The sequence below is a fragment of the Lepus europaeus genome, chromosome 2 (assembly GCF_033115175.1).
Source record: "Lepus europaeus isolate LE1 chromosome 2, mLepTim1.pri, whole genome shotgun sequence".
NCBI lineage: Eukaryota > Metazoa > Chordata > Mammalia > Lagomorpha > Leporidae > Lepus > Lepus europaeus.
In genome coordinates, this window is record NC_084828.1 from 103,464,968 (window position 1) to 103,491,291 (window position 26,324).

The 26,324-nt window shown below is 40.3% G+C and overlaps 1 protein-coding gene across 1 annotated transcript; it reads left to right on the forward strand.

The window, feature by feature from the left end:
- The first annotated feature begins 11,704 nt into the window (after positions 1 to 11,704).
- Positions 11,705 to 12,286, forward strand: LOC133748828 (ganglioside GM2 activator-like). The gene has a single exon (XM_062177841.1). The coding sequence runs from the start codon at positions 11,705 to 11,707 to the stop codon at positions 12,284 to 12,286; it is 582 nt and encodes a 193-aa protein (XP_062033825.1).
- Positions 12,287 to 26,324: the final 14,038 nt, after the last annotated feature.

Consider the following 26,324-nt stretch of genomic DNA (forward strand, 5'->3'; position numbering starts at 1 on the left):
TTCAATGCTTATATGCTGAACACTGCAGTAGATACTAAGGGGGATGAAAAAAATTATTAATCATTGTGCCATCTGTAAGTTTATATCCCAGCTGGGATAGAAATGCCCAAACATACACAAACACACACAGAGCCATAACTAACATGTGTTTCATTCAGAAAAAAATTTCATAAATTTCAAGGCACATGTTTGTCTGTATATGTGTGTATATATACATACCCACATGTATGTATGTAAAGTGGTCATAGCAGACCCATGAATCAGGTATCATAAATCCTAGGTTAGAGTAAGAAACTTGGAAACGCAGCAAGTGTGTTGATTTACACTCAAGTGACTGCCTAGCTTTGTGTACCCTCCACTAGTCTGCCTCATAACAACATGTCCTTCAAGTAGGTGACATGGTACTTCAGATGTTCAGAAAATGGAGAGCACTTGAAGGCTAGGATAGCAGGTCCTTGGTGATGAACAAGACTCAAATACATAGAGGAAGGAGAGAGAAGCATTCCAAGGAGGAGACACGAGCAAAATTTCAAATATAAATATGGATAAAATATGTTCAGGGCAATATATTAGCCAAAGTGAAAGGAGTAGAGAACTGGTGTCAAACAGGGGTCAAAGAAGATTTAGAGAGGCAGTTGGAGTCAGATTATGGCAAACCATGGAAGCCAGTTTATCAAACTCTGACCTTCACTATGTCGGTGAACTCCCTGAGGGGCAAAGCAACATCTTGTCCCTGCCTCTCTTCAGCTTCCCTTCAGCCAAAACAAATGATTTTCTCATTTTAAAGGTCAGTTTAAGTCTTTGGAAAGGTTTCACTGACTGTAACAATGTGTATGTTCTCCCTTTCACAAATTCCTAGAGCATTAAATTTTGTCCTGCAAAATTTATCACTTAATAAGGTTCTGTACTTTGTCTTTCCTTAATTGTTCTAAGGGAGGTTTATCTTATGATTTCAGCCAAGAAATTACCTCTGGAAAGCTAGAACTATGTCTTATTTATTAGAAGCTGTTGGGACTACCTTCGAAAATGCATATTACAAAGCAAAGAAAATAAAATTAAGAACAAAGCATCAATAGCAGGGGAAATATAAATGGCTGTTGGAAGGGTAACACAGATATGCATACTTCAGGAATGATAACTTGATTTGCTCTAGGTGCCAAGATGAAAGTGAACAAGGAGTGTAACATATTTCTTACCCTCAACGATGAAGAAACATACCACATCTTCAGACAAGCTTCACTTGTCATGGCAATTACTTCTAAAAGATGAATCCTAACTTAATACTATGTAACCAGAGGAAAATGCAAGGTTCCAGTTGTCAATTTATTTGTTAGCTCCAAGTCTACTGTTCAGTGACTGATATACAAAGGCAGAATTATACCCTGAATATTTCTCATTTCCCATTAAGCATGGTGTTTGACTTTGTAGGCAAAGTGCTCTGGAGAGTCCCTGGAGGAGGAAAGGGTTTCTCTTATTGACTGTACTCCTCTCAGAGAGCAAGTCTGTTTGCAATAATGATAAGTGATAGAAACTGGTACATGGGGGGGGGGGGTGTGTAAACTTGTAAGAAAGGATTTCACATAGGGAGATAGGAAGGCTCCACTAAGAAAAGTATCCTTGAGCCAATACCTAAAAGATGAATAAGATTTAATAAGACAAAAGAGGAAGGAATACTCTATTCAGCCATCGCAACATATGCACAGATCCTATAGCAGGAATCAGTACAGTAAGTACATGAGACACAGAGGCCTGTGGGAGTGGGCAGTAGGGAGTGAAGGGATGATGGTATACAATGGGACTGCATAGGTAGGTGGTAGCTAAACATTGTGGAGCATCTCAGAGTTTTACAGATTTTTATATTATCTCAAGAGAATGGAGAGCCACTGCAGGAGTTTAGTTGGAAGAAAGGAAGCTGCAGCCAATTGTTGAGATTCATACCACAGAGAAAATCTCTCAGCTAGCACTGTAGAGAATGAACATAGAGTAGGGGTGAAGGGTCAGATCCAAGTGGTATATTCAGAAAGCTACTAGGACATAATTAGCTATTTTAAACCTTAAGTATTTTGCCTCAGTTTTAGCTGGTGACTGTTGTGTCTTTAAAGGAAATAATTGTTTCCCCATCTGAACTTGTATTGCAAGCCTCTGTCATGTCATCTCCCAAATATTTGTTCTTCTTTATTGACTGGGTCTGTTGCCAGCTCCTGGACCGTCTTGCTGTAAACAACTGAAGCATCCTGATACAGGATAGTAATTGCAATGTAAAATCCAAATCCTTCCCTCCAGTCACAAATTGAACATGAATTCCTAATGGCCACGCAACTGCAGAATGTGTACTGAGGCACAGTTGAACCGAGGTTTTATATTTCCTTGATGAACAAATTGGCTTACCACACAGTCAGTCTAATTGTTTGCCTCTCAGCCAATTACTAAGACAACAGAAAATTGCAAATCCGCTTAGCCAGTCAATTTAGTCATGCCATGTAGACTTGGTAATAAAATCTGCTTCCAACTACCTCCACAAAATGTAAACATGTAACATTTTAAAAATGTTTATTTATTTTTCCCCATCTACTTGGAAGGCAAAGCAAGAGGGAGAAGATGGGGGAGGAAAGGATGATAGCAGAGGTAGGGAGAAAGAGAAGGAGACAGAAACAGAGAAAGAGAGTGAGAGAGAGAGATTGAGATCCTTCAGTTCACTCCCCAAATGCCCAAAACATGGAAATTTGGACTAGTTCAAAGCCAGGAACCAGGAAATTTATCTGAATCTCACTTATGTGTGGCAGGGAACCAAGTAATTGAGCTATTATCTGTGGTTTCATAAAACACATTAACAGGAAGATAGATTAGAAGAGTAGCCAGGACCCAAACCAGATACTCTGAGATGTCAGCATCCCATGTGATGGCTTAACAGGCTACACCAGGACACCTGCCTGAAACATGTAATATTTGAAAATCATGTTGAAGGATGTAGCAGCCGTTCTTCAAAAATTTGTTGTGCTGACACTGATGTTGCTACATTAAAATCTTTAATTCTATTGATTACCTTAAACTTAATTTATCCTGAGTTGACTTGTCAACTCAATTAGAAAACTTGAGATTGACATTTTCTCCTAAAATTTTTAGTGATGTGTGGAAGAGAGAATGATCTGTTGATCAAAGAAGCTGAAGACCAATATATTCTCTCTATTTAGGTTATTCAAAGCGGTCTCCTTTAACATTTCAAAGCTGCATTGGGGTGCAAGCTTTAACAATGATCACTGCGTGCAGCATCCCTGCTGTGGATACACAGGATCTTCACAGTAGTAAAAACATGAAAATGTTAATGTGCACTACTCTATTATAACTGAAAAGCTAAAATAGAATGTATTTTTGTGGGTAATTCAATGATTATACAGGTTCCTTTAGCAGGTTCAAGTCAGCTTAGATGATGATGTGAAATTTACACACAAAGAATTGTTTTTCAGAAGATATCCCACACTAGATATGTAACAGTAAGGAGGTTTACAAATAGTAAGCTCCTTAACCAATTAAGGATGTAATAAATAGGTATTTTCACACTTTAAGTTCCATGAATTGTAGGATGTGGGAAATCATTATTTGGGAAAGTGTTATGTAGAAGTTCTACCTACTTTATTTCCTATGGTTTCAATCACCAGCTAGATTCCCATATTGCCCAAAAGTAAGCCCATTCCAGTGTCTTCTTGGTTCGTCTCAATTTGGGCAATTGATTGAATATGTTGTGCATATACTCTTAGTGCCCAAAGTCCAACCTGTCCATTTCTGAATTTAATGAAATAATCTATTCATTTTCCTGTGTTTTCTGTCTATATTAACATAATTGCTCATCTTCACCTACTTTATTAAGACATTTTCTTTTGCTCTTTCCTCTAATATTTAAATAGACAAGCTGTTTCCAATATTGCCTTTGAAAAAACATTCTGAGCAGTTTTCCCATTCCACTGCAATGTCACAGTTCTATGTGATTTTTTCCCAGTAGTTTCTTATTGCCATCAACTCACTGGCTTCCTTAGTTCAGTCTCTTCTTATTCTACAATATACAGTTTAATCAATGAAATTAAGTTAATTTTTGGTGTATGATTCTATGAGTTTTCATTTATGTTAACATTTCTGTAACCATCACCAGGATACAGAGAAACCATCCCTCTAATCTTGCTTCATAGTGAGATATATCCCTCCTCCCATTTCTAGTCCTTAAACCCACTGCAATAATGTTCTACTATTATTATTTTGTCTTTCCAAGAATGTCATATAGGCTAATCCTCTGCCTAGCGGCGCCGGCACCCTGGGTTCTAGTCCCGGTCGGTGCACCGGATTCTGTCCCAGTTGCTCCTCTTCCAGTCCAGCTCTCTGCTGTGGCCCGGGAGTGCAGAGGAGGATGGTCCAAGTGCTTGGGCCCTGCACCCCATGGGAGACCAGGAGGAGGCACCTGGCTCCTGCCTTCGGATCAGCACGGTGCACTGGCCGCAGTGCACTGGCTGCAGCGGCCGTTGCAGGGTGAACCAACGGCAAAGGAAGACCTTTCTGTCTGTCTCTCTCTCTCTCACTGTCCACTCTGCCTGTCAAAAAAAAAAAAAAAAAAGAATGCCATATAAGTGGCAGCATTATAGTTCCTGTCACTCACCATAATGCCTCTGAGATGAATCCACATTTTTTCAGGTAGTAACCATTTGTTTCTTTTCAATACTGCATAGTATTCCAGTCTGTGGCTAGGCCAAAACTGTTTTTTTTCATACAACAATTCAAAGAATTTGGGGGTTTCCACTTTTTGGTTAATGAATAAAGTTGCTGTGAATATTGTGTTCTACTTTGGAGAGTAAACAACTTTTTTCATTTCTTCCAGGAAAATAGCTAAAATTCCTGATAGTTTGTTGTTATTAATAGGCCCAAAACTCTTTTCACTTTTAGTTATTTGTTTTATTTACTTGAAATAAACAGAGGCAGAGAGACAGAGAGAACCTTCATTCATTAGTTTATTCTAAAAATGCCTGTGACACTGGGGCTGGGCTTATCTGAAGTCAGGTTCTGGGAAACAAATTGGGGCCTCCCATGTGGAAGGTGGGAACCCAATTATCTGAGCTATTGCCTCCTGCCTCCCAGGGTACACATTAGCAGGGAGCTGGAATCTGGAGCAAAGTCAAGCTTGAACCCAGGCATTCTGACACGAGATGCGGGCATCCCAAACAGTGTCTTAACTTCTAAGCCAAATTCCCACAACTAGATCCAAGATTCTTAATGTTCAAGACATACAATACAGAAGACATTTCTCAACCTCTGGTCATGATATATTCTATTATTTAATGTATTTGTTAACATATCACTATTAGTCTTCAATTGCTTCCATAACAAATTTCTCCCAAGTGAGTGGCTTAAAACAGCACAAATTCATTATCTTATATAGATAAGAATTCTAACTGGACTAAAGTTGAGGTGTTGGCTGATTGGCATCCCTTCCCAGAGGTTCTGGAGAAAAATCTTCTCCCAGGTTCATTCAAGTTGTTGGCAGAATTCAGTTCTTGGCAGCTGTAGGACTGAGGTCCTTGTTTTCTTGCAGGCTGCGAGCTGAGGGCTATGTCTTCCAGATGTGGCCCTACATTTTGTTGGTAGATTTACTTTTCAATGGTTCAGGGAACGATGGAAATCTCATGTCTAATTTTCCTTGACGCTCCTTCTGCTTCTTCCTCCATGTTTAAAGATTAACAGGATTGATGGAACCTTACTAAACAATCCGTGACAATCTTCCCATCTCAAAGTCAGCTGATTAGCACCCATAATTCCATCTGCAGTCTTGTTTCCCTTTTGCTGTATGACATGACATGTAGAGGATTAGGATGTGAATACTTTAGGTGGGTATATTTTTCTACACCCAAACACTACAAGTGATTTTTAAAATGTTAGAAATGTGCCAGGGGATTCCAATTCAATCCCATCAAGGTTGCATGTACCAATGCCATCTCACTAGTCCAAGTGATCAAGTTCAGTTCACAATTGATCATAATGATAGGTCTAAGAGTCAAAGGGATCACACAAACAAGACAAGTGTCTGCTAATACTAACTGATAGAATCAAAAAGGGAGAGAATGATCCAACATGGGAAGCAGGATACACAGCAGACTCATAGAATGGCAGATGACCTAAACAACACTCTGGCCTCAGAATCAGCCCTTAAGGCATTCAGATCTGGCTGAAGAGCCCATGAGAGTATTTTAGGCATGGAAAGCCAAGACACTCTGGCAATAAATAAATAAATAATTAAAAAAAACCATAACCACCTAAATGAAAGATCTCTGCCAGTGAGATCCCAGTGGAAAGAATGGGGCCATCAAAGAAGGAGGTACCTTTCTCTGAAGGGAAGAGAAAACTTCCTACTTTGACTATGACCTTGTCTAAATAAGATCGATGTCTGTGAACTCAAAAGGCTTCCATAGCCTTGGCAACTCATGACAAGAGCCTAGGGAGATTTCTGATGCCATAAACAAGAGTGTCAATTTGTTAAGTCAACAACAGGAGTCACTGTGCACTTACTCCTCATGTAGGATCTCTGTCCTTAATGTGTTGTTCAATGTGAATTAATGCTATAACTAGTACTCAAACAGTATTTTTCACTTTGTGTTTCTATGTGGGTGTAAACTGTTGAAATCTTTACTTAATATATACTAAATTGATCTTCTGTATATAAAGATAATTGGAAATGAGTCTTGATGTGAATGGAAGGGGAGAGGGAGCAGGAGTTGGGAGGGTTGCAGGTGGGGGGGGGATTTATAGGGGGAAAAAGCCATTGTAATCCATAAGCTGTACTTTGGAAATTTATATTTACTAAATTAAAGTAAAAAATTAAAAAAATGTTCATTCCTTAGGGAGGAAACTACTAATAATTTAGTTATTCCTCTGTAGCGCTGAGTTTTATAATATTTGGCCATCAGTTGTCATTCTAAACTTGTTTTAAGAATGAAAGGAGAGGGGTCAGGCATTGTGGCACAGCAGGTAGTGCTGATGCTAGTATCCCACATGGGTGCTGATTTGTGTCCCAGCTGCTCCACTTCCAATCTAGCTCCTTGCTAATTGCCTGGGACAAGCAGCGAAAGATGACCCAACTACTTGGGCCCCTGACACCCATTTGGGGGATCCAGGTGAAGCTCTTGGCTCCTGGCTTTGGCCTGGCCTGGCCCCAGTCATTGTGCCATTTGGAGGGTGAATCAGTGAAGGGAATATCTCTGTTACTGTCTCTCCCTATCTCTCTGTACTTTGACTTTCAAATAAGTAAGTAAAAATCTTTTAAAAAATGAATAAAAATTGGCTCCAAAGTAGAATAATCTCAGTCCTGCTTAGCAGGTTAAGCTGCTGCTTGGGACATCAGCATCTCATATCAGCAGCAGTTTGAGTCCTGGCTGCTTTGCTTCTGACCCAGCTTCCTGCTATTGTACCTGACAAAACAGCAGAAGATGGCTTGCCCAAGTACTTGCATCCCCACTACCACGTAAGAAGGCAAGATGGAGTTCCTTGTTCCTGGTTTTGGTCTGGACCAGCCCAAACAGTACAGTAATTTGGGATTTGAACCAATGGATGGAAGATCTCTCTGTCTCTTCTTCTCTCTGTGTCATTTTGCCTTTCAAACAAATAATTTACTTAGTCAATAGCTAAACAGATATTATAAAATATGGAGGAATCTCAATTACTAGCTAAGGAGGAATCTTATTTCAATCTTATTTTAAAAGAAACATAATTGTTGCATATTAATTATAAAACTATTACCATTGTTGTGTTTGCTTTGGTGACAAATATGAAAATGTGATTCTGTTCTCTTCATCCTTGCTTGCTTCCCTGTGGATTTTAGGCACGGGTCTGACATTCTCAGCCTCCCAGCCATGGGGGGAAATGACATATTTCTGGCCAATGGGTTTGATCAGGCATCTGCTGGGGAAGATTCTGGGAGGGTTTTTGCTTCTTCTTCTAAAAGGAACAAATGCAGCCAGCAGACAGGACAACAATCCAGTGTGAAGGTCAGCAGAAGTGAACCTGAATCGTTTATGGCATGATTAGTCAATTAAATCAACAGTGGTGGCTTGCCATATCCAAATGTTTCTCCTATAAGAAAAGAGACCTGAGTCAGTTTTGTTGCTGGCAGTGAGTAGCATTCCAAGCCACTCTCTCTTTCTCCTTCTCTCTCTCCACACACACTCACTGATACTCACACCCCCCCCCACACACACATTTGCACACACATATGAAGGATCTTTGGAAAGGTCAAGGAAAGTGCACACTATAAGGAAAGTAGGCATGGATTTCAAATTTTTTGCACCAAAATAAAATTATCTTCTAATGACATTTTTCACAGGCATTTAAAAAGTAGTCATGTGTTAGTGTGTGTGTGTGTGTGTATCTCTGTATGTGTGCAGTATGTTACTGGAATGAATAATGCAAGCATTTGTAACACAATTGCTTTTTGTGTATCTAAGCATAGAAAACATATACTAACAACAGGAGGCAACAGGAATTTTTCAGTTCAGTTGGAGTCACTATCATTTATGAGCTCCTTTGTTGACCGAAATATTGTGATGTGGAGCATGACTGTGTGTTTGTGGTTATATTGACAAACACACACACACTGATGTTCTGCATATGCTTTTACCCTTCTTCAGTTTATCAGAAAGAAATAGATTCAAATAAAACATGAATTAGCATACTTAAATTTTTGAAGAGAAAAATAATACAGGCATGGAGACAGGGATTTTAAAAAGAGCCAGAGGAAATATACCACCAACGCTTTTCCCGGGTTGTCTCTGAAATTTTGAAACTCAATATTGTGGCAAAGCCACTGGCCAAAACTGACATGGCAGAAAATATTGACAATGGTTGCTGACTGTCCCTGCCATGGCCTATAGGTTCTTGCATAAAATTTCCATGGCTGACACTGTTACTCCCATCGTGTGCTTGCCACTGTGACACTTTTGAAAGTTCCTAAACAGGTCAGAAAATGGACAGCCACCTAATTCCTGGAATCTGTGCCCTCTCCTGGACAACGCTGCCCAAACATTACCCCATATGCCTCCAGATCACATAAAAAAGATGACCCCAAATCTCAGAGATTACAGCTCATTCTCAAATACACACTCCTGGAGTGTGGGACTTTGCTTTGCCAATGAATCTGCCTCTTGTGTCCCATGCTCGAATTCTTTCTTGTGTTGAAGATAAGAACCAGGACCCATGCATCCCATGACAAAAGGGCTTGAATCTTAAGTTGAACTAACCTGTGAAAAAACAAGAAAAAATATTTTAAAATGTTTATTTATTTGAAAGAGTTACAGAAGGAGAGGGACAGAGACAGAGACATCCACTGGTTCACTCCCCAGATGGCTGTATTGGCAAGCTCTGGGCCAGGTAGAAGTCAGGAGCCAGGAGTTCATTCAGGTCTCTCACTTGGGTGGCAGAGGCCCAAACACTTGGGCCAGCTTTTGCTGATTTTACCAGGCCATTAGGAGGGAGCTGCATCAGAAGTAGAGCAATTGAGAAATGAATTGGCAGCCATATGGGATGCTGGTGATACAGGTGGCAGCTTTATTGGGTATGCCACATCACTGGCCCCAGGAGAAAATTTTAAAGAAGAAAATAGAATTCAATTAATTCTGATATTAAAAGTCAAGGGGTCGGTGCCGTGGCTCACTTGATTAATCCTCCGCCTGCCACGCCGGCATCCCAGATGGGCGCCGGGTTCTAGTCCCGGTTGCTCCTCTTCCAGTTCAGCTCTCTGCTGTGGCCCAGGAAGGCAGTGCTTGGGCCTCTGCACCCACATGTGAGACCAGGAAGAAGCACCTGGCTCCTGGCTTCAGATTGGCGCAGAGCTGGCCGTAGCGACCATTTGGGGAATGAACCAACAGAAGGAAGACCTTTCTCTCTGTCTCTCTCTCTCTCACTGTCTATAACTCTACCTGTCAAAAAAAAAAAAAAAAGTCAAGAAAAGCTGTTCTTGCAAGGCTTTCTTTCTTATTCTCTAGAACCCAGTGTGGGGAAATATTTGCAATTTGTCTTTAATCAAAAATCTGAATTAAGTCATTCAATAACTTAGATTCTACATTGCTTTAAATTCCTTGAAGAAATAAACTCACTAGAGAAATTAGTCGTATACATGTGAAAAATATTTAGGATACTTAGGTCAGCTAGATTTAAAGTAAATTAAGATATGGAACTGGTGCTATGGTGCAGTGGGTAAAGCCATCTGGGACACTTCATCCCGTATGGGAGGTTCAAGTCCTGGCTGCTCCTCTTCCCATCCAGCTCTCTACTATGGTTTGGGAAGGCAGTAGAAGATGGCCCAAGTGCTTGGGACCCCTGCACCCGAAGAAAGCTCCTGGCTCCTGGCTGAGGCCATCTGGGGAGTGAACCAGTGGATGGAAGACTTTCTCTCTGTCTCTCAAATAAATAAATAAACAAATATTAAAAAAAAACAGTAAATTACGATACAAGAAAGAAAATCTCAGACTTCCCTGTACAACTTTGTAATGAAAGGATAGAATAATTTAAAAATTTGATGCAGCCCTTCTGAAGTTTATTCTAGGTATTCAGGAATGGGATAAACTCTACCACTAACAGCTACTAAGAAAGACACCTCTGTAGAAATGATCACGAATAATGCCCGGGAAGACGATTCTATCATTGTACTTGTAGTCCACTAATATTCTGATTTTTAGTCAATATTAATACCTTTGCAGCATTACAATGCTGTGTCAAATATTTCCCATGTTTTACATCATGCTGTAATCCTCAACAAGTCTAGGAAATACGTGTTCTTACGGTGTTTTTCCCATTGTGTAGATAAGGAAGCAGCCCCTGGAGAGATCAGGTTATTTGCTGATGGCAGCACAATGAGGATAAAGCAAGGATTGAAATCCCAGCAATCTGACTGCAGGGACAGGGCTTGTAGCTACTCCTGCTTGGTAGCAGAGTGGAGATGGCTACATAGCCTATGTGGAGCTAATCTAGCTCAACCAGCTTGCAGATACAGCATCGCACAATCTCCAAAGGGCAAGCTGTCTGGGAGGTCTAAGCCAACATCCTGATGGCATAACACCAAAAATACTGCAGGAAATATTGTATATTTTGGACAGAGGGAATTATTGTAGGGTTGAGGATGCTTGCGATTCCTCACTTGTTCTGGAGTCTTTCAGGCTCTGAACTTATGCCAGTAATTTTGTGTTCTTTACTCTAAAAATTCCCTCAAATCAAACAAACTTCAGACCCCCAAAACCTAGTTTATTGTAAACACATTGTTTGTGTTCAGGGAATGATAACATAGTTTGAAATTACCTTAGCAATTTGGCAAAATTTAGACTGGTAAATAAATATGTCACAGTCTCCTCTCGTAATTACCAAATGTCTTGGTTTCTCCTTGATCATGTGGATAAAGTAATTCGATTAGAAAATATGTCGTCATTTCTAATATTAATTAAGCTTGACAACTTTTTGTGTATCCAATATGATATGCAAATTGCTATCAATCAAATAGCACTGATGCTAGCTGGGAATTTTATTCTGACTTCTCCACCTTTATTTGAATTTTTTAATTTTCTTGAACATGAGAGGTATAGCATGTATATTGTAGTGGGTTTTATCTCTTACTGATCTCTCAAGTAATCCTCCTTTTACACGTCTTTTTAACAGCAGTCAAGGCTGCATGGAGCCACCCTTGGCGATGCTCTCTCTGATGCAAGCTGCACTTCTCATTGCTATCACCTTGCTTCCAGCCCGCCCCGCAGCCCCTGCGGGCTCCCGCCAGAACCACCTCAGTAGCTTTTCTTGGGATAACTGTGACGACGGGAAGGACCCTGTAATCATCAACAGCCTGACGCTAGAACCTGATCCCATTGTCATTCCCGGGAATGTGACCATCGGTGCTGAGGTCAAGACCAGTGTACCCCTCGTGTCTCCTCAGAAGGTGGTATTAACTGTGGAGAAGAAAGTGGCAGGTGTCTGGGTCAAGATCCCCTGTGTGGAACAGCTCGGCAGCTGCTCCTATGACAACATCTGTGATGTGCTGGACACGCTCGTTCCCCCTGGGAAGTCGTGCTCAGAGCCGCTGCACGTCCATGGGCTTCCCTGCCACTGCCCCATTACAGAAGGTACCTACTCATTGCCCAGCCGTGTTTTCACAGTGCCTGAGATGGGGCTGCCCAACTGGCTCGTCACCGGGAACTACTACATCCAAGGCGTTCTAAGCAGCGGGGAGAAACGTCTGGCCTGCGTCAAGATCTCCGCCTCTGTAAAGGGCAAGTAGAGTGGCACAGCCACAGAACAATGAAGGGTGATGAGGAAGTGGTCCCGTTTCCTCAGTCCTGTGTTTATCGGGGCTGAATTCTAGCTCTCTGCCCTCTTCAAACCCTCAGTACGCTCACTGAGCATCCTTTTGTGACACCCAGCGTTTTGACGAGGGCAAGCAGCCCTGACCCGAGGAGGATGCATGGGGCAGTTCTTGGTTGCCCAGGATACCTATTGAGCTGGCCGCCTTGTGGACCTACCACCTGTATAGTTTCCTCTCTGAGAGCCTTGTTCATTTCCAAAGCAATCATGGGAAGGGAACTCACATGTTTGGGGGCCTCAACCTTGGCCTCCTGAGTTACCTTTATGACCTCCTTTTTGTTGGTCACTGACTTAAAAGCAGGGTCTCTATGGTTCACACTGGGGCTTGTTGTATACTGGAGAGGCAGGGCAGGTGTGATAAGGAGTCCCTTGGGGAGACATTTAGGAATGTTCTATGTGTTTGAGATAATTTTACAAACATAGATTCCTGTAGGGCCAAGAAAGGGACATAAATGAGTGATATGGACCACTGGAAACATGTTACGTTGAGACATGACTTCCATTTCTCCCTTTTGGATACAGATAAGAGATACATTGGATATGATACATACTTGTTATGCTATACACAGCACAACAGTAGGCATATGCTGATGCAAGACTGTTGAGGCCCCACCTCCAGTGGGGGATAAGGACAAGGCAGTGTGTCCAGTTACTGGGGGACATATGGTGTCCAGAAACACGTAGTGCCCTGCAAGAATGCTGTGTACCCAAACTGCCTTGCCAGATAGTCTTAATTTTTGCCTCTAGAGAGGTCCAAAATCCAGATTTCTAAATGAAACCTTACATTTAAAGAGATTGCTACCTAATTAATTTTTAAAAAATTGGGGCCAAATGACTATATGTGGGGAAGTCTGGTCTTGGATGGCCAGATTGGAAACCTCTGGTCCAAGACCATGTTTGGTCTTGTTCTTTAATCTCAAGACAAATTTTCTTCTGACACCACTTGTACCTCTGTAGAGCCAAATCCATAGTGTGTGGCCCCAAAGGAGAAGGCTTTTTTAGATTTGGGGGAGCTCTGGGCTAGCCCCTCAGATCTATGAGCACCAGAGATCACAGACTACCTGCTTCAGCCCCACAGACCCATCAGGGAATGGGCAAACTATTGAAGAGTTGGGCCCACCTGTAGCTGTTTTGTGGAGTGGAGTGGAGAGGGCAGACTCTTGTCAGGTTGCCTGCATTGTGTACCGCCCCATTGCACCACGACCACTTGCTGAGCCATGGACCAGCCCCATGTTCTGGAGTTATTTGAAGCCTGGAATGACAATGCACCTTTTTAATCTGCTTAAAAAACATTCTACTTAACAAAATACTCTAGATCCTTAAGAAAATAGTTTAGTGCAATTTTCATGCAAACATCCCAGAAGAAATTCATCTGCATCTAAATGCTACAAACTAAATGGCAAATGTGTGAATAAAAGGTCTTCAGGTGACATCATCTAATATTAAGTCATAAGATAACAAATAATAAAACAATGTTGGCTTCAGGAAGACTGTTAACAAATAATGTACACTGCATTGGAATTAACAAGGTCACATCTAACATTTGAATATTATCTGTATTTAAATCAAATTGTTGCATTAAGAATTTTAGTTGGTGGACATTGTGTATAAAATTATGGTGTTAACAATTTCATGAAAAGAAATTTTTTTGAATTCTGGAATTAGGCATGAACATTTAATGATCCTTTCATGTTATAATGAGATAGTAAACATTTGTGGGTTAATTGTGAATCACATGTTTAACATTAAAGCCAATAAAAACCCTTGTTCACAAAGTACACATGAAATAGAACTAATGAAATTGGCTTGATTTTTGGGCATTTTTCTGAAACTTTATGCAAATCCAGTATCTATGGCATTTATTAACTATTTATTAGGTATTTGTGTATCAGTCATTTCTCTCTCACTGCATTTTAAGACCTTCTAATAGAACTGGAATCTGCATGCTCTTTTTGTCCTTTATTACACCTTTAGTTTTTGATGTTCAATGGATTGTTAAATAAATAGATTTTCACTTGAGTGGGAGTAAATTAAGAGACCTGCATTTGTGTGTAGAGAAGCTGAAAGAAGCTGAATTCTTTCAGCAGATAAAGCATTCATTGACAATAAGTTAGGCATTTCAGGAGCCTCTGTTAAAATTTCCTGATCAATAATTATATTTGTCATACTGAAGGCATAGGAAGGATCAAGGCTTGAAAAGAAAAGAGCACATAGCTATTTGTTAAATAATACCAAGTTGATAGAAAAAAGAAATTTATTTACATTGATTTGTTCATTTACTCATTTAAGTTACATTTGTGAAGCATCTCCAATGGGCCCTAGGAACAGCACAGTACAGTCACGAATTCAGTGCTCCTGAGGAGCTCACAGAGCACGAGTCAGACTTCGGCCTGATACACAAAGTTAAAAACCAAGCAAGTCCATCCAGGTGTTTTGCTTACATTATGATTAACAAAAATGTTAACATGATTTAATGGCCTCCTTGAAGAAGTTGACTAATGTGCAGATTTTTAGCCTTCATGCTTATAAAGCATTTGTATACAAAAATGCCTCCTTGAAGCTGAGGGTAACTAAACTGTAATGAAGATGGTGCTGGGTCACTTGATACTTGTAGTTCCCATTAATAATCATAAAAAGTAGAGTGGCACATGGATTGGAACTCCAATGCTTTCAGTAAGTTAGTTTTGGTCCACTGGCACAGGCCAATCAAAACAATCAACAAGCGTGGCCTAAGCTAGATTTAAATAATCTTGGTAAAGCTAATTTAAAGGTTCTAATTATCCTGTTCATAAAGAAACCTTCTCACGAATGACAGTAGCTTTCATTTTGAGAATTTCATTTCTTTCTCAGACAGCTTTTCACATTTTGAAAGTAGAAGTAAGATGGAAACCAAGTAACATTTTAAAGCTTTCTTTTAATTTATCCATATATTTCCTTTTGATAATTCCAATCCTACAATCTCTGGAAATTGAAATTTAAGAATCACTGGAGAGAATCTTCAGCAGTGTCAGTACCCTGGTTTCTGTGCTGTGGGTTGTGGTTGTCCAGTATTCTCAGAGTGAATATTTAGTCTGTAAATCTGTATGTATACTGATCATTTTCTTTAGCTGAATGAAAACAATTTCATATATATTATACAATATTTTTTGCTATGTTTTAAACCAATGTAGACAGTATTTTGAGTAATACAGAAGGAAGTTATTTTAAAATGGTTCTGAAGTCATAACAATGTTTTGATAGTATTTTTCTAAGTAGTTGAATTTAAAATCTATTGACAATCACATGGAGCACATGGGTGCAGGGACCCAAGGACTTGGGTCATCTTCTACTGCTTTCTCAGGCTATAACAGAGAGCTGGTTTGGAAGTGGAGCAGCCCAGTTTCAAAATGTTGCCCATATGAGATGCTGGCACTGCAGGTAGTGGCTTAACCTGCTATGCCACAGTGCCAGCCCCATGTTCATGTTTTAAAAGTAGTAGAAGTTTTGTATTTTTTTTTAAAGAATGCTTTATTTATTTGAAAGACAGAGCAACAGAGAGAGCTAGAGGGAGAGATAGAGAAAGAGATCTTCCAACCAGTAGTTCATTCCTCAAATAGCCAGAATGGTTAGGGCTGTGCCACACCCAAACTAGGAGCCTGGAACTCCATCTGGGTCTCCCATGTGGGTGGCAGGGGCACAAACACGTGGGTCACCTTCTGTGAACTTCCTAGGCGCATTAGCAGAGAGCTGAATCAGAAGCAAAGCAGCTGCGTCTTGAACTGGCTCTCTGATATGGTACGGCAAGCAAATTAACCATTGTGTCATAATGCTGGCCTGAGATAGGAGAAACTTTAATGCCTAGAAAATGTATTGAACGAGAGATTAAGTGACTGTGCCATAGATTTAGCCAAAAGTTTTCATTTTGGGGACTTAGGTAAGTGCCTTTCCCAAGGGTATATTCAAAGGTGGTAGCACGTTTTATATGGGGGTACTTGTATTATTTTATGTGTGTGTCATATAAATGTATTTGATTTATGGTCTGAAAGGATCATTATGCCCAGTGCAGCCTACTGAAACTGTATGACTGTGATTGTAGATAAGTCTTGGCTTTCCTTGAAGATTATTCACAGAAACGGTTACTAGGAAATATGTGGAAAAGCCTCAACAAAGTCTCTAGTATAGAGTGTATCAATGTGTGGTCCAAGAAACTTGAATGAAAATCTCCTGGGGCATCCATTAAAATAGAGATTCTCCAGTACCATTCCAGTCCTATTGAGTCAAGCTGTCTGGCAGTAGGATCTGTAGATTCTCATTTTCACTCGTCTCTCTAGTGATTCTAGCGGGCACTGAAGTTTAAGGATGACAGTAGTGGGTAGGTGGGAGAAAGGGATAAACTCACTCTTTCATCATAGACTTTGAGGTATTTGATGATCAGTAAAAGCTAAGATCTTTCTGTATTTTTACGTTTCCACTGGCAAGAGAAGGATTTAGATAGGACCCCTCCCCACCCCCTTTCTTGAGGTCATACAAGGACACACATTGCCTGAGAACGTAGAGAGTAAACTGTATCTTAGAAGCCATGTTATCTAGAGTCAATACTCTCCACACTGGCTTTCCTCTGTTACTCCTCAACCTTCGGTCAGTCTTATTTAAGCGTCTCAGACAGCCTCAGTGGTGCAAGCAGAGCAAGTTGTAGGGCACTGTGAAGGGAGGCATCATCTCCCTTGAGCATGACTGAAGTAGAAACTAATTAGTCCCAGAGGGACAAGGAGTGTTGGGAACAGAGTGCAGCCATATAGTCCAGGTGCCTCTTCCACTAGTTTTCTTCCTCTCTGCTGGCCATGATGGATCTGTATTTATTTATTTTCTTTTATTGAGGAGAGTAGAATTCTTTCATGAAACAACTTTAGAACAAAATATTCCCTGGTGTTCAGCTCAAAGAATCTCTCGGCTTCCCCCTGGGGAAACTCTTATTTTTTATTATATGAAATGAGAGGAGCTACTTTTCATGAGTCCAAATATGTCAACACTTAGAGTTGTTGTAATACTCAGGAAATGGGAGATAGTTTCTTTGTGAATTATTGTTAATGTTTATTTCTCAGAAATCAATAAGAAATTTGGTTCTAAAGAGTACAAGTGGAAGAGGTAGTCTGCAAATGTTACCAAATAAACCTGGGTGGTCTACTTTAGACTAAAACTGCTGTTAAAGAAACAGGTTTAAATTGCCATTGTTCATCAAATTATTCATTTTCATATACTAAAGCTTTTACACACTGAATTAATGAGATCCAAATCAATCTAATTGGAACATAGGCAGCAAAGTTTAGTGAAGAAATGATTCAAAGAAATTGCTGATAGTATAAAAGTTTTCTCTGACTTAAGGAGAAATGCTTTCAAATTACGGTTAGGCCGCCCAAGACAATAATCACCGCCTTACACAAACATAGCTACTGTAAAGTTAACTTTCAAACCGTTTACATCAATCACTGTTCTTTTATTCACATTTTCAAAGCACTAGTCTGACAACACACCAGAAATCAATTGTGTTCTTTCACTTTAAATGTAGAAACAGTGACTATAGCATTATCCTTGAATAACTTGCTTGAATTTTATGCACTGTGTAAAAGATTAGAGCATGAGCAATTATCAACAATGAGTTCAGGTTTCACATGGCATGGAGTGGGTACAAATGAAGTTGCACAACTGAAAACATCCAATGGTTTATCAATCTTAATGTTGTTTCTACATTAACCTTCTGTCTTATCATAAACCATAAACATCCATCAAAGCTTAACACAAATGCAGCTTCTTAGTCAAATGTTTTTATTCTTTGAATCATATGTCACATATCTCCCATAGTATTTTATACTTGCCCTCTGCTTATTAGAATTAGTAAATAGTTATATGCATTTATGCATGTATTTTATCCTCAATTATTCTCCTGGTTCTTTTTGGTGAATGCCACGACCTTCCCATTCCACAACTTCTGCACCACCTAGCACACACAGCTCAATAAAGATGATCTAATGAATAAAGGCACTTATAATGCATTCAGATTGAGTTTAATTTTACATACAAGCTTGGATCCAAGTGGCATTAAGACATATGTGATGATATAGTGGGACAGATTAGCAAGAGCTCCATGAACGTGAGGACTGAGCACCTGTAGGAAGAGGCCTCATCATAAGGGAGCAAAGAGTCTGGCATGATGAACTTGATCCAACAACATGACCTTAGTGGTTGGAGGAGTGGGCTGACTGTGAAGAGAGCATCCAATTAGCCACCAACCATGTCAATCCCACTTCTCCATGGACTCAAGTGTGAGTTCTCTCACTTTAATAAATATGGAAAGGCTCTTCCCTGAAAACTCTAAGCTCTAGAGCATCAGCATTACTACTAGGATTGCTTGTAAAGTATTGGAGATCTAAGTGGAGAAAGATATTGTTCTTCTAAACTAGACAATAAAGTAGAGCTATACAAAGTGTCATACATGGACTGGTGCCATAATGAGATAAGATGCTTAAGTAGAATGTACATCAACCAAGTTATTGAGCACACTGTTTCATGCAGCTGACGTTTTTATTTCTAAGGTGGCAAGATGATCTTGATGAAGGCGGAACAGTGTTCATTTCCATTCCAGCAGGACTTCCTTTCTCTTGGTAACCTGCATGTATGGATTGGCAGTTTTGAGAAACTCTGTAATACAGTCACGTTGCTTTGACATCTGAATTTCAGAGCATGTCTTGTAGTAGCAGAGGATACCATTACTAGCAGACCCACAAATCATGGGGCTTACATTGAAGGAATAAGCATGGCATTTCCTGGTGAGAATTGTGAGTTCTCAGTAGAATAGCAGAGACATTACAGTAAGTTTGGAATAGTTTCTGGGGCTGTGTGAAATGTTTCCTGGGAACTTGCTAAAGTAGTTGAGGATTAACTTGTATTGATATAAATTGTATATAGGACATAAACAAGGATCACTGGAATGTGGATTAGTACTGCGGCTTCTTGGGTATCTTGTTTTATTATGGCCTTGTTGCTCTAGAGATGCCCAGAGGATGCACTTATAGAAGCAGAAGCAGTTTCTTATGACAGTCAGGGAACAAATATTGATGAAGAGAGGAACAGTAAACAAATAGCTAAAGAACAAATGAATGGATAGGAAGAAAACTGAGAAATACAAGTATTAGAAGAATTAGAAAAGAAGCATATGGATATTTTGTATCTATCTCCTATCCTTAAAGTCTCTATTTTTTGAGAGAGACAAGCCCGTTTGTTTGGCATGTATCTATGTTTGCTATTTCATATGAATGTAATCATTAACAAAACAACAAAGCCTGTGGAAGTCTCTTCAATTTGTTTATTGAATAGTAATGAATAGTAATATTTCTATAAGCCTGCAAAATACAATGAATCAATTATTACTATTGGAATATTATCTTTTGAAATTGATGGACACATTTTCTGTCTCTAGGTTTGCGGAAACTACCAAAGGAATAACTGAATTCCCCATATCTCCAGTTGTGGCCAACATGCAATATTCAAGTGCCATCAAAAGGGGAACATTCTTAGGATGAAACTTGAAACTTGTTATCATCAATGTCACCTATATCATCAGTAAAGGGTAGTCATCAACTGACTGTAAAATAATTATTTATATGCACTGTGTGTCCTCAGGAAGTGCCTATAACTCACTATGAAAGTGGAAATGCAAGCGAAATTTTACATTTTATCATTCAAAAATAAAAACTAAATTAAACTATAAATATCAGCCTTTAAATCTTTTGTGTACCTTTACATTTGTGTTGTATCTGGCACATAGTAAGTACTTAATATTCAACGAATATAATTAAATAAACACATATATTTGAGTAGTTGAACTTAGTGTACACAAGAGATTAAGAATTCTGAGACCAGGCAGGTCAGCCTCAAAAATCTCCCACTTCCTCCTCCTCCATTGCCTACTCTGACTCTAACTGGACCTTCGCAGAGCCCTCATGTCTTTGCAGATGAGTGTGGTTGTTTCACGAGTCACTCAGGTAGCACTCAGGATTTTTTGGTGTACCTGAATGAGAGTAGCTGATTGTTACTTTTTTTAGTGACCTCATAGACATAGTAAAATACCAGAAACCATGACAAGACTTACATGCTCTTTGACTTACCATGGTGTTGCAACCTGATAAACCCAGGGTAAGCTGAAAATTTTGTGAGTTGGAAATGTGTTTAGTACACCTTGGCTTTGTGATACAATATACTGCAGAATGTGCTAATTTACCCCAAAGAATGTGGTTGATTGGGAGCTGCCTCTGCCCATCATCACAGGAGACTATTGTACCACTTATTGCTAGCCCAGAGAAAGATCAATATTAAAAAATCAAAGAATAGTTTCTACTCAATTTGTATGGTTACTGAAAATTTGTTCCTTGCCCTCAGTGCCAAATCAAAATAATGAGGACAAGATTTGAGGGAAAAGGAAAGCTTAATCTATTGACAGCTGAGGGGACAGCTGACCTCGGAGTCTCAAGAACTGCCTCCCGGCTCAGTGAGGGTGCTTTGGGATTGTTCAGGAGATTGCTAGAAAGGGAGAGCAGGTCTGGGAAATCATGAACTAGCTGAAAAACTTTGGTGTCAGGCAGGCAGCAAGGCTGGTTGCTAGACTGATGGCAAAACATTCCTTCCTTGTTTCACCTTGGTGGTCCTTGGGGTCCACAGGTAGTGAAATTAGACTTAGCCTGACCAATTTGTCTTGCTCTGATTGGTTGGTATGATGGCCAATTGCTCCTCACTCAGGCAGTATGGGGGCTACATGCAGGTGGTAGTTCTTTTCTGCCCTGGACCTGGTATTCCCCTGCCGAGACCTGGAATTCTCCTAAATGAAACCCCTCAAGACAGTACTGGCAACTAAGGTGTTATCTATTTGAGAAGAAAATGACCTCACAAGTTGGTGATTAGAATCTTGTAAGGTCTGGGTGGACCACTCCCTCAATTCAGAGGTTAAGCAAAGGAAGGTGGTTAGTAGGTTTAACCCTGATGTTATCTGGCATGTGTGCCTATTCAAGGTGCTGTTTGGGCGCTCAGTTTCAGTATCACTTTGCACTACCATAAAGTTGAAAACTCTTAAGCAGAACGATTCTAACTAGAGACTGCCTGTAGTTTAATGACCTCATTTTATAGATGAAGAAACTGAAGTTTAGATTCCAAATCATACTATTGATTTTATTTCCTCTTAGGGTACTTGTTTACTCCAGACAGTTGTTGGTAAAAAAAATAATAATCCAATAAGCCTCCCAGGCATTTGCTATACCACTGTGTACAAAGTGATCATCAATGCAACATTCAAAACAGCTGGCTCCAATAAAATCTCCGCGTTCGTTTGCTTAATTCCAAATCCACTCTTCATTTGCTTAGTGAATTCCAAAACAGCAGATAATGTACAACCTCTATCCCAGCTTGGGACTGTGGTACAGTTTGGCAGTTTGCTGGTGGACTTCTAGCCTCTTTGTACAATCAGATTTTGGAACTGTTTTCTGACTCTATCACTGTGGGTTTTAGGAAGGTTTTTTTTTTCCCCCCAAACTTTACCATCTAGGAAACAACAACTGCCTTGCCAGCATCAATCACTTTTTAATTTCCATGCTGGTATTGGTTTCAGGGGCCTAGGCACATTCACTCAGTTCTAGGACTTGAGCCCCTCCTCCTTTTTGCTAGGATGCCTGTAACTTATCTTTGACATCTCTGCAATAGAGCTTAAAGTACTGACTTCAGGGTGGGTTTATGAGCAAAGCGCTGAGAGCAATTAACATTTGAGTGAAAGCTACCTGTGGATTCCCCTATTTAACAGCTGTTAAATGGAATTACTTGTCTGCCACAGACTCCAGGCTGGTGGTTTGTGTGTACCCAGGTGGGAATTACAATGCACACATACAAAGTACGGATTAAATGAATGGGATAACATAAATCAAATTGCAATTTTGAAATCCAGGCAGTAATATCAATAACTTCAGAGAAAAAGCCCATGGAGATGGATCAATATATAATATGTCAGGAACTTTCAAGGATATTTCAGTATTTAATGGCCCCAGCTCAATCCAAGCCTGAGATCCTCTGCATTATCTAAATCAAAAACAACAGAAGCACCACCAGTATCTTTCCTTGTCGGCCAACATTAATTTCTATGTTTCATGTTTGACTTTCAATTAAATGCTCACCCACATAGGTTACCTAATGTTAATGATTTTGCTCAAAACAAGAGTTTTTCCATTAATGAAGACTTTGTGCTTTGGTTTTGTTCTTTATGACTCCTATTAAGAATAGATTATCGGCCGGCGCCGTGGCTCAGTAGGCTAATCCTCCGCCTTGCGGCGCCGGCACACCGGGTTCTAGTCCCGGTTGGGGCACCGATCCTGTCCCAGTTGCCCCTCTTCCAGGCCAGCTCTCTGCTGTGGCCAGGGAGTGCAGTGGAGGATGGCCCAAGTGCTTGGGCCCTGCACCCCATGGGAGACCAGGAGAAGCACCTGGCTCCTGCCATCGGAACAGCGTGGTGCGCCGGCCGCAGCGCGCCAACCGCGGCGGCCATTGGAGGGTGAACCAACGGCCAAGGAAGACCTTTCTCTCTGTCTCTCTCTCTCACTATCCACTCTGCCTGTCAAAAATTAAAAAAAAAAAAAAAAAGATTATCACACTATGTTGCAAATGGCCAAAGTGAAGAACAAGTTAATATGTTAAAGAGATTGTACTGATTAAATAAAAAATAAAAGATACGGCAATTACTCATTGAATTTAAATGGTATAGAACAATCCCCAAAACTCACTGGAGGGGTCCAGCACTGTGGCTTAGTGGGTAAAACTGTCGCCTGTGATGTCAGCAACCATATGGGTGCCAGTTTATATCTGCACTGCTCCACTTCTGATCCAGCTCCCTGCTAATGGCCTGGGAAAAAGCAGCAGCAGCAGACAGCCCCTGCCATCCATGTGGGAGACCCAGAAGAAGTTGCTGGCTCTGGGCTTTTGCCTAGCCCAAGCCTGGCATTGCAGCCATCTGTGGAGTGAACCGGCAGATGAGAGAACTCTTTCCCTGACTCTCTGTAGCTCTTTCAAATAAATAAATGTCTTAAAAGAAAAGAAAGAATCACTTCTCCAGACAAAGTCATTCATCAAAACACAGAGAAACCTCCTGGGATGCCCCTCCCTGACAATAGGAAACTTGAATTCTTTCCCTGGACCGCTTCTATCTAATGGCAAAGTGCCCATCAAGCCCACTGAACCTAGTTCCTCTAGGATAATCATTTTAAAAAAATTAGAGTTGTTATAAAGTCTCCAAAACCAGGTCTGCCTGCCCAATGCACAGAAAGTCAATCAATGACATGGAAGTAGTGGAAGAAAGGAGGTGTTCACTGTAAAGCACAGAGCAAGGAGCCAGAGAACTATCATCTCATTCCCAAGCTCCTTGAAAGGTCAGGGATTTAGGTTCTTACAGACTGAATTTGGTGCTGAGAAGTGCGTGTCCAGCTCATGTCCAAGTTCCCACTTGGCTTGCTGTGCTTGTGGTCCTCTTCCAATTGGTTAGCAATTATAGTATCCTTTATGGAGTTGTGATGATGGCATAATGGCTCCCTTCAGTCCTGGGGGATTACATACAGGCGGTACTTAGTGTCGGCTCAGGCCCAGAGTTCCTGAAAAAGAAATCCCTCCAAGACCAAACATCAACTTGTTATCTATTGACATGAACCCATGAATCCAGGGACTGGAGATGAGAATGCTGTAGGGCAAGCTGCACCACTCCCTCCATTCAGTAAGTGATTTTAGTAAGAGGTTGATTTTCATTCAAAAGGCAGAATGAAGACTTTTTAAGTTAACACAGGGAGGCTGAGAGGCCTTTGAGACTAGCACCTGATGCTGTCTAGCATCTATGCTCAAGCACTGCATAAAGACTTGGCTTCATAAGCCATATGAAAACCAAGTTATTTATATTTCAAAGTGAAAATTTTTGCTTATTAAATTGAACCACATAGACACTGTCAAACCACGTATTTGATCAGCGATATGTGTGTTCCTGTTATGCCCAGTTCAGTAGTCCCCAAAGACCACCAAGGAGCTGATACCGCTGTAGAGCACATGAGTTTTATTGCAGGTCTGGGTCTGATCTCTCAATCAACACCGACACAGCGGGTCTGAATTGAGAGCCCCGACCCTTCAGTTAACAGGGTTTTTATAGCGTTTTCAGAGACATTCTATACATTATGGTACCATTTAGGAAATCATCTCATCTTGCGGGAAATTCAAAGGACATCTCTTAGAATTGATTAGTGCATCCAGTGGCGGGAAAGGGCCTACTAAAGGTGGTTGGATGGCTTTGGGGTTGATGCCTTTTGAATTGATTGGCTGAAGCATAGGGTCCGAGCTGCTGGGGTGTACGTGCCGAACTACAGGGTCTCAGGTAGCTATCAATTACCTTATCTGCCCTGAGAAGACACCAGGAACTCTAGGTATTTCTCTGTTATCTGTTAATAGGCTGTTGCTAGGGGAGTTTATCGCAAGGGGAGTTCATTTATTTACTTTTAGGAGCTTCTGGCTTAGGGTTCAGGGACTGGTGAGGCCCAAGTTACAAGATGGAGGCCTAATTTAAAATAGTTACACCTTGATCCAGGCTCAGGTCTCACATACCTACAAGATACTTTGGGATTTGAATAATCTGAAGATACTCAAAAAATCACATATTAAAACTAAAATATTGGTGTCGGCACTGTGGTGAATAGGCTAAGCCTCCAGCTGTGATGCCAGCATCCCATATGGGTGCCAGTTCATATCCTGACTGCTCCTCTTCTGATCCAGCTCTCTGCTCTGGCCTGGAAAAGCAGCAGATGGCCCAAGTCCAAGACCTATGTGGGAGACCTGGAGGAAGCTCCTGGATCCTGGCCTTGGATTGATTCATCTCTGGCTGTTGTTGTCATCTGGGGAGTGAACCAGTGGATGGAAGACTTCTCTCTCTCTCTCTCTCTTTCTAACTCCACCTCTCAAAAAGAATAACTGAAATATTTATTATCATATTTGGCTCTGTACTAAATGTTTGGCACAATGTATGTTTCAATCCCTGCAACAACCCGCAGGTTGTTGCTAAAACAAGCACATGTTTAGCTGGTAGTGGTTGAAGCACAGAGGAGTTCTGCTCATATAATTTGTACAGGATCACAAAGCTCATAGATTGGAAGAACTAGTATTTATACAGATGGTCTGACCCTTTACCCTTAGATCTCAACCTCTTTGCACTATATTTCAGTTAAATCCTGCTCCTCACCCCCCCCCTCCAAGATAAATCTCTGTGAAGTGCACAATTGGAATGAAATTAGAAATATGTATGTGGACTACAATACTCCTAATTGCTTAGTGGTTACATTTTGGGTTTCCATGTCAGTGGCCTGTTGCAATAGAAGAAAGAGTTGTGAAAAACATTTGAGCCTTCTGTTGTTGCACTGGATGCTACCCCTTCCTTTAAAGTCTTGTAATCTGTTTTGGTTACCATCTTGAATAGCTGTGTTTTGGCTATGAAGGTTGTTATTTTCAAGTCTTTAATAACTGATAATTAATATCGTTTAGGAAATCCTTTAAGAAAATATTTCCTCCTTCTATTTTCCCCCAAGAAAATATCAAACAATTTGCAACCTCATATGTGCCACTCATGTAAATGGCACAAATTCTATTTTTCAAGATGTACAGTCTGAAAATCATGAAGTATTTTATGTACCATTAATATTTTAAATTACTTTATTGCTTTAGGATTTTTAAAAAATCAAGTAGCTAGCCATTGTTATTTAGATATTTATGTGAATGCATTCTTATTTTAGTTACCAATATATAAGTTAACGATGAATGAAAATCTTAAAAAATATTTAGTCTGAAATTATTTTTGTGGGAATTAAACAATCCATAAAAAATAAATAAAATAAAAAAAATCCATAAATAAACCTGATTGGCAACTG

Coding starts and splice junctions, on each gene's coding strand:
- LOC133748828 (XM_062177841.1), top strand. CDS start 11,705: ATGCTCTCTCTGATGCAAGCTGCACTTCTCATTGCTATCACCTTGCTT.